Below are 15,079 nucleotides of genomic sequence, written 5' to 3' on the forward strand. Positions count from 1 at the left end.
ACATGTAATACTATTTCAAAGTGAGTAACAGAAGGAGGAGGGGTTTTCGATTCATTTTGACTTGATTTTGTTCTGTTCCTTAAAACAAAACTAGTGTATGCCTTCAAAAACTTGAAACATAGTCGTATTGTATGGATTATTTTTAGTTTTTTTTTGTGGGTTTTTTTTGTGGTTTTTTTGTCCATTTTGAAGCGTGGCAGTGTAATTTTCCATCCACTTTCATTGTAAAGAGCAGCTCTGACATTCTACCAAATATATCCTTTAGTGTTCCACTGAAAAAAGAAAATAATGAGTTTTGGAAGGACATAAGGGTCAGTAATGATCATTTTTATTTTTGGGTGAACTGTCTCTTTAATATCAAATCAATTCCTTTAAACAGCTTTCAAACGAATCGTTTTACAGTACAACAACCTTCACTTCAGCTTCCCGCTGAGTAGTTTCAGTTCACAGTCCACCGCAACAGCAGATCGAAATGAAACGCAATCTTACTCCTTCAAAGAGATAACCGTTCGATCTTGGTTATATGACAAAAACTGGTGGAAAAGCTCTACTTTTAGCCACCATGACTCAAGCTGTGATTCTATGACTCTCAAACCAAGGCCTGCATTTTTATCTTACTCACTGATCTCAGATCAGACATCTGCTTATCGCAAGAAATGATAGTCAGAAGACAGCAAAAACAGTACTGATCTAGATTCAGCAATCTGCCACGAATAATTCAAACAGTCTCTATTTTCCCCAGATGGATTTTGCTGCTATACAGTGTGTGATTGACAGGCAGATGACACACGCTTGCACTTCAGTAGCTACAGATGGAGGGGAAAAAAAATCTTGCCTGTTCCTGCTGAGCCTATTGGAGGAGAACCTGGCTTGCGGTTCCTGCCCTGGCCTGCTTTTCATGTCAGACTCAGTGCTTTGGGGATTTAGAAAGACACATCAATCTGCAGAAAAAGTCTCTGAGCATGCCGAAAGAAGCCACGTACTTTGGACCTTGCCATCCGTAGATGAAACAGCAAGTGTAACTGGAGTTTGCGGTACAGATTCTGAAATATATATCAAAGAGTGAAGCTTTTAAAAGTGGAGATCTCTCATATCACACACATCAAAGGGTTCAGGCTACATAATGTTTGGACCCGCAACACTGTGACCATTCAATGCGGAGCGCTTCATTTACGACGTCCCACCCTAAGCATGTCTCTTGAATTATACATCAAGCAGATGGTGTGCAGAATCGTCAAGGTAAGACCTTTAATAATTCAGTGCAGGCAATCCCCCAGTTCACCCCCACCGCATTTTTTTTTTGTTTACTGTTGGTTTTGCCGAGCAGGGATTTGCAATGATAGCAGTGTGCAACAACACGCCAATGAGAGATTCTGCTGACCGGGGGCGAGACGTGCACAAAATAACTTTATTATTCTTTCATATTTGAAGGGACAGATGTTCCTCAGCGTTCCCCCCCACCCCCTCTGGCTTATGCTAGGAGTCTCAATATCAAAAGCAGCTTAGACTGAAGCACCAACATGATTGCATGGAAATGCAGGAATTGCTTTGACACTGATCCAAGTCTTCCTTTGCCGAATGAATATTTCAGTCTATATATAATAAAATAATAAATGTAATTTACACTGTAAATAATATAATATGTATTAATTATATTTTACAATAATTACATGAATATACCATTTTATTATAATTACAATTTAATTCTTATTTAAAATAATGTACATTAAATGTAAAAATGTAAATATTAATGTTAATGTTGGACCGATTTTTAAACGACTGCATGTAGAAAAAACATGTATAAAATAATGTAAATTTAATATGCTAAAACTAAATTAATCTTAAAACTAAAAAACAAATATATATATATATATATATATATATATATATATTAATGACTGTGTACACGTCAGGAAATGGGGGTTGAGTCGACGCGATTTACTCTTCCACAGCAAGCAACACAGTGCTGAGGACAGGTGTCAGGGAGAGAGACAGAGAGAGCGAGACAGAGAATGAGTAAAACCAGAAAGACAGAGAGGTAGTTAGTTAGGAAAAGAACAGAGAAAGCGAGAAAGAGAAATAGAGAGAAGGAAAGAGAGATGGAGGAAGAGGAAGCTGTAATGAAGTGTCATAATTTACCAGTCATACTACAGATGGCAAGTCGGCTCCTTGCTGCTTTTCATTGTTCTATGCCAAAGAGCTGGTGGAGAGCAACTGTCAGTCCTTTGAAAACAGTCGTAGAGAGAGATGCATTCACTCAACCTGTCATTTCACCCACCATTATGTTCCCTTTCTAAAAAAAATTATTTCTGCTCGTCATGGCAGAGGAAATAATTGGATGTGAAAAGCATGGTCACATTCGGGTCAGAGACAGCCTTTGCCTTTCTTAAATTAAACCCATTCTGTTTGAATGCGATACATTTCTGCCTTTCCCTTTTTCATTGCTTCTCTATTGCTAGATATTCATATTGTTTTTTCTGAATATTGTTTAGATTATCATTTTCATAAACGGTCCGTTCCGTCCACCCACAATTTCCTGAAAGGACAATTTCACAACATGACTCCTCACCCCTAAAGACATGAAGAACAACAAAATATATTTTTAACTGTTCTAATGGGAACTATTGCTTTAAAAAATATCTGCAGTCAATATAACCTATATATTTGTCTATATGAGAGCAGAATCTGAAATATTTATACAACATTTGGAAGATCAGGCTCTTTCTTTCTGAACATTCTACACAACTCCTTGTTCAAGCTCTTGTTCTCTCCAGGCTGGACTATCGCAATGCTCTCTTGGCAGGTCTTCCAGCAAGTTCTATCAAACATCTACAATTAATCCAGAATGTGGCAATGAATGGTGACCCATACTTGGAATTTGTGCTCTGCATTTAACCCATCCAAGTGCACACACACAGCAGTGAACACACACACACACCGTGAATACACACCCAGAGCAGTGGACAGCCATTTATGCTGCGGCGCCCGGGGAGCAGTTGGGGGTTTGGTGCCTTGCTCAAGGGTCTCACCTCAATCGTTGTATTGAGGGTGGAAAGAGCGCTGGTTATTCACTCCCCCCATGACAATTCCTGCCGGACTTGAGACTCGAACCCGCGACATTCGGGTTACACGTCTGACTCTCTATCCATTAGGCCACGACTGCCCCAGTGGAAATAAAAGTGGAAAGTGGAAATAAAATCCTGTTTTCTATGATATGTTCAGCCTTTGCAGAAAGAAGAGAGAAAAGTCTCAGAAAGTCTCCCTGGAGCAGTCACTTCAAGTCCTTCAAGGCTACAGAGCAAAATGTTCTGAGGAAAGCTCCAGGTTGGGCTGTGTTGTGACAGATAATGAAATGGCCTGTAAAGCCAGCTGATGTGCATCAGTCCTGATGGCTTCTGAGTTTAGGTTTTGAGAGTACGAGACGGCCCAGCATGAGTGTGCATATAATGGCCAGAAAACTTCACATTTCCTTCGGTTTGTGACAAAGCATTCAAGTGACAAATGTCTCCCTGTGATCAGACAAGCATGGAGAGCCGTCGTTCGCAGATGGTGCCCACAGCCACTGTCCAGAGTAAATTGACAATATCTATTTGTGTGTGTACCTAGGTGCCTAGTTGGTATGCATTTCTGGTTTGTTACACTGGACAGGTTCCATTCATCTCTGGCCATTAAAGCTCAGAGGCTCGAGGGGCAGAAGCTTAGAGAGCAACTCTTGCCTAAAAAAAAAAAAAATAATGGCAAAACAAAACAACAAAGGCAGCCACATATACTTAAAGTTGAAGTGTTTTTTTCAATAGTAAAATACGTTGTGCTAAAGGGATAGTTCACCCAAAAATGACAGTTCTGTCATAATTTCTTTCAACCTCATGTCGCTCCAAACCTGTATGACTTACTTTCCTCAGTAGTAAATGATGACAGAATTTTCATTTTTGGGTGAACTGTCCCTTTAATATGCAAAAACAACTCAGTAAGCAATTAATACACAGTGTTATAATGGTTAAAACTAGAACAAAAACTAAATTAAGACATTTTCATTAACCAAAATAAAAAAATGGGATAAATGGGATCAAATAAATCTAAAATACATTTTCATAACTAACTAAAACAAAATAAAAATTGCCACAAATTATTTAAATTACTGAAATGAGGTGTCAAAAAAATAAAATGACGTATTATAAAAAAATAAAATAATCATAATATTACACACACACATACATACATACATACATATATATATTATTAGATATAATATATTATTACAAAACTGGAATTTTTTGCCACACTAATGCAATTAACTTGAAACGTTTTTTAAATTATACAGTTTAAACTAGAGGTCGACCGATAGTGGATTTTACCGATACCGATAGCTAGGTTGGACCACACTGGCCGATACCGATTAATCAACCGATAGTTTTCAAAATGGATACTGAAAGAGAGCTAGTGCTTTACTATTTAAAAAAAAAAAAAAAAAAGCTGCAACAGTACTGAACCATACTTTGTAAATGACTAAAAATATTAATATTATTTACTATATTGATCATTAAAGTTATTTCATAGTTTGCTAATGTTAAAAGAAGAAACTTTAAAATTTAAAAATGTAGCCTATTAGTAGCTAAAAGTGAATGTTGAAATGAACACACTCTAACAAGGAACAATACTTCTACAGTTTTCATTAATACTATGAATGGACTCTTAAATACCTACACAAGGACATAGCATTAAAATTACATGCATATGGAATATTGTATGTGTACTCACACACTTTATTTGCGTCTATTTTTTAACACTTGATAATTATCTAATCCAAAAATAAAGTTAGTCACACACCGGGCAAAAGCTCAGCGCTGCGTCTAGGAGAACTCAGAGATATCACACACAAACACACACCAGACGCTTTGCGTTCAATTCAAGTGACGGTCTAAAACAATTTATTTAAATCACCAAACGGACATAAGTTTGCTTCAAGCAACGAACAATGTTGCATAAGTGAGTTTGAAGTTCGGTGTTTAAAAAAAAAAACAAAACAGAGCAAGCGGAAAGAGAACGCGCGATCTGTATTACAGCTCTCTAAATGAAGCATACAGACTGTATTAGAGCCACAGAAATACAAACGTTTTGCTGAAAAATGCACAATACATAATTTATAGGCTAGGGTGAAGTCATTATGTTCATTCACAACGATTTGGGACAAATATAATGTAATTTAATAGAAAACTATGTGAATGGCGCTCTGTTCCGCGGCAGGATTTTCTGTCGGCTGCATTTAAATGCGCGTCTGGAGTTTCCCGCTCTGTGCAGCGCGCAGTGTCACGTGTCAAAATAAACAACAGGTGCTATAAGTGATTTCCGCCTCTAGAGGCCGCTCTCGTACTGTATAATGCCAGCGGACCCTTCTCAGCCACTCCACCAACGGTTGCAAACCGGAAAACTATCGGCATGGATTTTTGTCGATAACCGATGGTTGTGGCAATCAATTATCGGTGCCGATTAATCGGCAAAACCGATGAATCGGTCGACCTCTAGTTTAAACTGAGTGAAAACTAACTAAAATTAAAGCTGCAGTCCGTATCTTTTGGCACTTTAGCGGTTAATAAACAGAACTGCATGTGTCTTGTGGAAGAACATTGTAGCCGGAGCTACTTCTCTCTGTTTATGTCTACGACAAATCACGCAGGTACTGGGCTACTCCGCAGCGGTACTTACCCGAACCAGTCTAATAGTCCGAATATCAACACTTATTAAAGGTGTACCGTAGTGATTCAGGATAAGCCATAAAATGAAAATGGAAATAAACTAAATTGACAAAAATCAGAACTACAATGACCATGTTCCAATGTTATATTTGTATCACTGAGATGCTATTATAATTTTAGTTATTTTAGTTGACCTAATTTTTAAAATTTTAGTTAAAGCTTTGGTAATTTTGTTTGTTTTGTTTTTATTCGTTTTTTAAAAAAATAGTTTTTATTCATTTTTATTTCAGTCTTAGTTGTAGTTATTTTAGTACATCAAGTTAAACTAAATGAAAATGAGAAATGTTGCCTGAACAGCTAGCTAATTTGATATATAAGGTATATTTTATTTTATTTCAAGTAACAATTTTTTTAATGGGTTTAGTTTTAGTTAACTATAATCCTTCCCTGTTCATAGGTTGATATATGATAAAATGTTATTTTACCCAACAATGTAACAATAGCTCAACCAATAGCGTAAGTTTTGGGACGGGGGCCACATGTTGGCCAACCAGGAAGGAAACCTGTTTGAAAAGTCATTATTTTTGCAATTTGGTGACGCTAGTGGTGCAGAAACGGCCCACTCCAGCTTTAAGTCTATGATGGATAGCAGGTGCCAGATAGCAGAATAAAAATAACCATTCAATAGAATCTGTTTCAACATTAACTAGACACATTATAAAATCTACCCCAAATTACCTAGAATTTAATTTACCTTCACAGGGAGGCCGTAATTTCTTTTGCACCACAACATCTGATAATTCTTAAGTAATCCATCTCCGCTAGCCTGTTTTTAATTAAACACATTACTTAAGATGAAAAACAAGTCTTAGGACTGAACCTGAAACCACCGGCTTCTTTCCACACTCGAACCGATCCATCATCCTGTTCGGGGCTCTTTGATCAGCGCATATGTTGATCTGTGTTTTCGGGAATGGGGACCTAATGAAAACGGCGAGGCAGAACCGCAGGTGGACGATGCACCGGGAGCCTCGTGCGGCTGATGGTCCATCCATCATCCTTTTACACAACATCAGATTGAGCCCCTCATGCGCACTGGATCTGTCAGGATGATGGAACAGGCGCACAGCTCCAAGCAAACAGGACAGAAGCGCACAAACTCAATAAAACATAATTTTTGGCTATTATTAACTTGATTCTTTTCTTTTGGACATAAAAGCGAGATTGATTTAATTTCAGCTGCTCTCGTAGGCAAATACACACCTTGATTTGTAATTGCACAGGGCGGTTTGAAAGATTGCTGGGTTTGTGCTTGGGTGAGGTTAGAGGAGAATCTCAGCGTCAGGCTGCACACAGCAGCAAAATACAGGTTGTTGGTCCTGTTTGGAGAGCTAAATACAGGCATGTTCATAGACAGTTTGGTTATGAAAGAGAGTGACAACTACATTCTGTGCCCAAAGTGAAGCTTAAATTTTGAGGAATTAAAACTGTAATTTTGACAGCAAGCTGGGCTGATTTGTGCTGTATGAACAGAACTTCAGTCAAGTAGTTGTTGCCAGTCACATCTTTGACATATAAGCACAGAATATGCATTACTATTTGCTGTCAATCATAAATATAAGTTGATTAGTAAAAATGCTATTCAAACTCAAATAGTCTTTCCTTTGTGCTTTTGTTTGCCATAGACAACAACCAAATGTACTTGAATAAATGTACTTTCCTACTGAATCTCATTTCTGCTGATGAATCTACAGAGTTTGCTATCTGAATTAAGTTTGATTAGATAAAAAGACCATATACCATAAAATAATGGCAATAAAAGTTGTTCTTTAGGGGCTCATTGCACTAACCTGCAGCGTGAGCAGTGCAGTCTGATTCAAAAACAAATAAAACCATTCTTTTTAGACAACTAAACAGGGTTATTATAGTTACTATAAGTTAAAATTACTTATATAACTAAGACTAAAGCTACAAAAACAAATTTTACTATTTGAAATAAAATAAACTTTAACTGAATTAAAATAAAACCTTTTATTTCAGCTAACTGCAAAGGAAACATTTCTCATTTTCATTTAATTTAAATAACTAAAATTAAAACTGAAATAAAAATGTATGAAAACTACATATTAAAAACTAATAAAAATTACAAAAACAACAATTACTAAAAAATATATAATTAACAAAAATGAAAAAAAAAAAAAATCAAATTCAAAATTTTTGTAAAACTATAATAGCATTCCAATGCAACTTACCTTGATGTACTAAAATAACTCAAATTAAAACTGAAATAATGTATGAAAACTATATAGACAAAAAAAAATAATAATAATAATAAAAGTGCCAAATAAAAACAAATCCTAACAGGATATAATTAATGAAAATGGAAAAAATAATTCAAAATTTTAGTAACACATATACTAGTATCTCACTGCTACTAAAATGACACTAATATATAATAGTATCATTGTAATTAAAATAACAAAAGATTTATGGACCTTTTTCACATTTCCAGGTTTCTCAGCAGCGGAAATTGTCATAGTTGGGTTAACTTCGAGAGCAGTGAATGGGAGAGTACCACAAACATATTTTTTGCATTTCCATTTGCTCAAATAGCAGAAGAAAAACTCCAAGATAGTGTTTTCACGACTTCCAAAAAAAGGAAAAAAATTGAAAGAGACTGAAAACGGCAGTCAGAAGAGAGAATGATGTCAAATTTACAATCACTCCCATAGATGCTGCATTAGAAACACCCTCGCATTAGTGTTAACTAGTTTTAGCATTAAAGACTTTCGAGGATTTACAATGCTGATGACCATTGAAACGCGTCATCACAGTCTTGTGAAAAGGGTCCATTTTTGGCATTTTTACCTTTTGTTAGGATAGGACAGTATATATTAACAGGATATGAAATGGGAGGGAGAGGGGGGGTCAGAATTGGGAGAGGACCGTGAGCCAGGACTTGAACTTGGGTCACCTAAAGCTCAACAGCATTGTATGTCAGCGCGCTGCCCACAAGGTTATCTGCTCCGACATCATACCATTATTGTAGAATATTTAAATATTTTACTTTAAATAATCCACTACTCGCGTTTTAAACTATTTAACCACAAAATTTATATGGTCAACCCCAACGAGGTAATGAAAACTGTCAGGTTTAACTGGGGGTATTGTGCAGTCGTAGTGCGAGACAAAATAAAACAAAAGACAGAACTGAATCAAACCAAGTTTTTGGCCTATTACTTGTGAGGATGAAATACAAATTAAATCCTTAAAAATGCAATTCAAAGCGCTTTGAGATATTTCCTACAGTTACTGGTTACTATAGTTACAGGTACTACAAGACAATTTGAGACACACCTGCTAATAAACACTGCTGTCAATCCCCAACACAGACTGGGTGAAGCCAATCATATGCTAAAAACAGGCTATGAAAGTCAAGGAAGTACTGTAATTACGCTGTCAAAAATGTCAGTTAGCTGATATTTTACGCATATGGACCAACAGCACCAATGACATACATAAAAACACTTCACAGGGTACTGATGTCTAAATGAACGCCTCAACGAGCAGTGCTTCAGATAAACAGTAGTACCAAAAGCTCAAATTATCTGACAGACTGAATCTATGGCGTTGTATTTCTCAGGTTTACGTCAGTTCCAGCCTGTTCGCTCAGAAAATACACCGTGCAATCACACCGACAGGGCTTGACAATCTAACCTTGATTGAATTTCCCTGTCGCTCGCTCACACTAAAACACACAAAAGACATAATTGTGAGACAACTGTTCGCCACCCATAATTTGCTCAAAATTACCGCCCTGCCTTTCGTTCGGTCCTCACATTTGACATTTACAGATGAGGCAACAGTACAAGCTTCAGAAGAAAAATCAGGTGCAAATGTTGCATCAACAGAAGAAACGGTCTGTAAACCGTACACTGTCTGCAGCAGCGCGAACGCCTCAGGGAGGACCGCTCCATTTTGGCTGTATTTTTCCACATGAATATTAGCATGTGGACTAGCCTGTCTGGTTCCGCTCCAAATCCTCTGTGACTATGTCTGACCTCAGACGACCATACGCCCTAAAGGGACTCATTTATGTACGTCTACAACATCAGCGACACTTAGGGAAATAAATCGTACTGGCTTGATAAAACATATACATGGTTTCTATAATGATGAGGGTGTAAGACATGGGTTTTGATGCTTCCCGCTCACGCTTAACGCTTTTCACAAAGTACTTTTGGGTCGAACTGCGTTATCAACATGAGTATCACTGCAAGTACTATAACTAGGTAAGGTCTCAAGACGAGAACATTCTAGCTTCACAGTTTTATTCATGTTTTATTCACACTGGACTAGCCACCAAAACTTTACAAACAGACACAACAGCACCTGCTGTTAATGCAGAGAATGTGAGCTGCTCTCCAAAGCCAATTTATTCTGAGTTATGGAAAGCAGTCACACTATAATAAGTGTGACCAGGAGCATGCAAAGATGCACATTATATGTAATCAGCATCAGTACACTTCGCAATTTAGTATGGACCGTGTTTATTCCAACCACAAACATTACTGTTATCATAAACAGTTCAATGAGTTCAATCCATCTATGCTAAGCTAATACACTGAGCAGTTAGCTTGCAAAACATAAGTTTAAATTCCAATTCACAACCAATGAACCACCAAGTTCCTTTAGTGAATCAAAAACATCCAATGGAAGCATTATAGTCTTATTCCTTAAAAAAAACGACTCTTAAAGGGATAGTTCAATTTACTCACCCTCAAGCCATCCTAGGTGTATATGACTTTTTTCTGTCAGATGAATACAATCATAGTTATATTAACAAAGGGCCTGGCTCTTCCGAGCTTTATAATGGCAGTGAATGGTGACTGAGATTTTGAATCCCCAAAAAAGTGCATCTATCCATCATAAAAACTGCTTCATATGGCTCCAGTGGGTTAATAAAGGCTACAGATTATGGTTTATAAAGTTTTAAATATGGATGTTTTTCTTACACAAATGCATCGCTTCACTTCAGAAGGCCTTTATTAAACCCCGGAGCCATGTGTAGCACTTTTTATGATGAATGGATGCACTTTTTTGGGGATTCAAAATCTCAACCATTCACTGCCATTATAAAGCTTGAACTATTTAGTGATGGAATAATTTAAATACATACATGAACACCACACACACTTAACATGTAAAATATTATAAACGTCTTCTTATGTAAATATTCCATTGTTAGTTGAAGCCGTTTAGTGATACAATACTTTAAATAAATTAATTACATACATGCAACTATTATTTCAATATACTGTACTCATTAAAGGTTCTTTCAGCCAAAGGAATCACTTCGGGGTTTTAAGGAGACTCAATTTAGTGAGTGGACTATAATGTTCACGACACCGATCACATGAGCCAAGCGGACTTGGGTGCGGTACACTTTTACACCAACCGAACTCTGTCGACAAACAGATGCCAGTCCGCACCCTGAGAGAAAACGGCATTCTGGGCTTTGAAACCCAAAGCAGATCTAGGTGAGGTCGCTGAGATACTGAACTAGGATCATTCTGCTTGTACTTCAATCCCTTCTGCTATTTGCTCAGTGATATTAAGCCTGATCCAAACAATTCCCCTTCTTGTGAACAGGCCCACTGCGCTTTGTGTGCTCAAGCTCAAAACTCATTTCTCATAAAACGCCAGTTATCACGATGACAATTTCACCAAAATAGACAGTTTGATTCACCCGAAATAGCTTTGTATACATCTACGGATCAACACACCCTGAATCAGAACAAACAACTCAATATACACAGCCCAGATCCGAGAGATTCTTGTTCCCAGCAACAAAGACGGACAGAATCTCAGCGATATAATAAACTATTTCAGGATCCGCACCGAGGCAGCAGCCAAAAAGCCGGAGGGCAGGCGTTTGCTGTTACGCAATCACCTGTGATGCACTGGTGGGCAGCAGGCACCAAGGATCCCAAAGCAATTTATAGCAACATAATGCAGCCATTTAAACTAAAGAGATTGTTTCTGGCAAAGCAGCAGCATCAGAGCCTTCTCCTCGAATAGACTTTTTATAAAGAGACAAGACAAGAGAGCTTTGTTTCTTTGTGCCGTCCCTGGACGTAAAGATCAAATAGCACAGAGAACAAAGAGAGGACATTGATCACGGTTTGGGCACAAAAGCCCACTTTAACTTAAACATGTTCTGTTACTGAAAGGTCTTTAGTGCTTAATGAAAGGCATTAATAGAGCCTACGTGCCCGTTATTAACTACAGATGCAGGTCTCTGTGTATCAGAGGGTACCTGCAGGGCTTTCTGGGAAGCAGTTAGGAAAGATGAATGGATTTGGGAATTAAACTTACTTAAACCTTTGTACATTTTGGCACTCCAAATATTAGAGCGATTTTTCACTATGGTAATCTTTATTTGTCTTATGTTGGTCAGTGTGGCCCTCTGCAGATCACTATACTTTACTACAACAATAAAAAGTAATAGATAATGGCATATTCTTTGACAAAAATCGACCAGATTTCCTTGAGGATTTCTGTGCATTTTAAAATCTATGTTAATGTCACTTTTTACTAAGCTTTCCAAATACAAATATATGTTGTCGTTCAAAAGTTTGGGGTCAGTAAAATTTTAAGACATACATATATATATATACACACACACAGGTGCTGGTCATATAATTAGAATATCATCAAAAAGTTGATTTATTTCACTAATTCCATTCAAAAAGTGAAACTTGAATATTATATTCATTCATTACACACAGACTGATATATTTCAAATGTTTATTTCTTTTAATTTTGATGATTAGAGCTTACAGCTCATGAAAGTCAAAAATCAGTATCTCAAAATATTAGAATATTTACATTTGAGTTTGAATAAATGACCATCCCTACATTATAAATTCTGGGTATCTCTTGTTCTTTGAAACCACAATAATGGGGAAGACTGCTGACTTGGCAATGATCCAGAAGACGAACATTGACACCCTCCACAAAGAGGGTAAGTCACAGAAGGTCATTACTGAAAGGTGTGGCTGTTTACAGAGTGCTGTATCAAAGCATATTAAATGCAAAGTTGACTGGAAGGAAGAATTTGGGTAGGAAAAGGTGCACAAGCAACAGGGATGACCGCAAGCTTGAGAATACAGTCAAGCAAAGCCGATTCAAACACTTGGGAGAGCTTCACAAGGAGTGGACTGAAGCTGGAGTCAGTGCATCAAGAGTCACCACGCTCAGACGTCTTCAGGAAAAGGGCTACCAAGCCACTTCTGAACCAGAGACAACGTCAGAAGCGTCTTACCTGGGCTGTGGAGAAAAAGAACTGGACTGTTGCTCAGTGGTCCAAAGTCCTCTTTTCAGATGAAAGTAAATTTTACATTTCATTTGGAAATCAAGGTCCCAGAGTCTGAAGGAAGAGTGGAGAGGCACAGAATCCATGTTGCTTGAAGTCCAGTGTGAAGTTTCCACAGTCAGTGATGATTTGGGCTGCCATGTCATCTGCTGGTGTTGGTCCACTGTGTTTTCTGATGTCCACAGTCAACGCAGCCATCCACCAGGAAATTTTAGAGCACTTCATGCTTCCTTCTACTGACAAGCTTTATGGAGATGCTGATTTCATTTTCCAGCAGGACTTGGCACCTGCCCACACTGCCAAAGGTACCAAAAGCTGGTTCAATGACCATAGTGTTACGGTGCTTGATTGGCCAGCAAACTCGCCTGACCTGAACGGTATTGTCAAGAGGAAGACGAGAGACACCAGACCCAACAATGCAGATGAGCTGAAGGCCACTATCAGAGCAACCTGGGCTCTCATAACACCTGAGCAGTGCCACAGACTCCATGCCACGCCGCATTGCTGCAGTAATTCAGGCAAAAGGAGCCCCAACTAAGTATTGAGTGCTGTACATGCTCATACTTTTCATTTTCATACTTTTCAGTTGGCCAAGATTTCTAAAAATCCTTTCTTTGTATTGGTCTTAAGTAATATTCTAATATTTTGAGATACTGATTTTTGACTTTCATGACCTGTAAGCTCTAATCATCAAAATTAAAAGAAATAAACATTTGAAATATATCAGTCTGTGTGTAATGAATGAATATAATATACAAGTTTCACTTTTTGAATGGAATTAGTGAAATAAATCAACTTTTTGATGATATTCTAATTATATGACCAGCACCTGTGTGTGTGTATATATATATATATATATATATATATATATATATATATATATATATATATATATATATATATATATATATATATATATATATGTATGTTTTTTTTTTTTTTTTTCAACCAAGGATGCATTAAACTGATCAAAGGTGACAAAAACATTTATTGTGACAAAAACACTTCTATTTCATTTAAATGCTTTTGAACTTTCTATTCGTCAAAAAATGACGAAAATAAAACATTAAGCAGCACAACTTTCAACACTGATATTAAATACTAAAAATGTTTACAAATGTTAAAATATTAAGAAATGTGTCTTGAATGATTACCGAAGGATCATGTAACACTGAAAATAAACTAAAACAGAAAACAATTATTTTAAATTTTAACAATATTATTGTTTTTATTGTATTTTTTATATATATAATGGAATAATATGTTAATTAAAGATAAAAAAAAAATAAACAAATAAATAATATATATATATATATATATATATATATATATATATATATATATATATATATATATATATATATATATATATATATATATATATATATATATTTTTTTTTAATGCAGCCTTGGTAAGTTTTTATTTTTATTTTTTTAAACCAACTCCAAACTTTTTCATATTCAAGAACCAAAAGTATCTTCGTCGCAAATACACATTCCTTTAGAAATTTTAAAAATGACAAAAAAATAAAAATAAATAAATCTAGACATTTGTACATTTGAAAAGCTAGTATTTGTTACACCACGGAACCTTTCAAAAAAAACCCAGTGAAGGCAAAACAGTTATTTAAAAGATGAAAAACAGTGACAAGATCTAAAATATAAATTTTCCTTTATGCATTCATTTAACAAAACCTTGTATGTTGATTAAAAAAAAAAAATCATGCACACATTACAACAATAGAAATCCATTCAATAACATATTTGAATTAATATTTAACTACAAAATACTGCATAAAAGCATAAATAAGGCTGAACATACCCTCAGGTGGCTCTTCACGCAGGTAAGGTGGAAGTTCTTCATTGTTAGGGTCAGCAGGTGCTTCCTCGATCACCTCAGTATCTGCACTTGGGCCCTTTAATTAACATAATTATACCATTCACACTGTCAATACATAAATACACACGCTACAATGCAAACAATAACAGTCATTACTGTTATGCAGTA

At 36.4% G+C, this 15,079-nt stretch overlaps 1 protein-coding gene across 1 annotated transcript in view; it reads right to left on the reverse strand.

The window, feature by feature from the left end:
* Window positions 1–15,079, reverse strand: part of zgc:101566 (Transmembrane protein 263-B-like) — a 29,566-nt gene that overhangs the window by 13,344 nt on the left and 1,143 nt on the right. The window contains exon 2 of the mRNA XM_058766307.1: window positions 14,894–14,987. Within this exon, the coding sequence (XP_058622290.1) occupies window positions 14,894–14,987 (94 nt within the window). The remainder of the gene's footprint in view (window positions 1–14,893; window positions 14,988–15,079) is intronic.

This window comes from Onychostoma macrolepis, chromosome 25 (genome assembly GCF_012432095.1).
Source record: "Onychostoma macrolepis isolate SWU-2019 chromosome 25, ASM1243209v1, whole genome shotgun sequence".
Taxonomy (NCBI): Eukaryota; Metazoa; Chordata; class Actinopteri; order Cypriniformes; family Cyprinidae; genus Onychostoma; species Onychostoma macrolepis.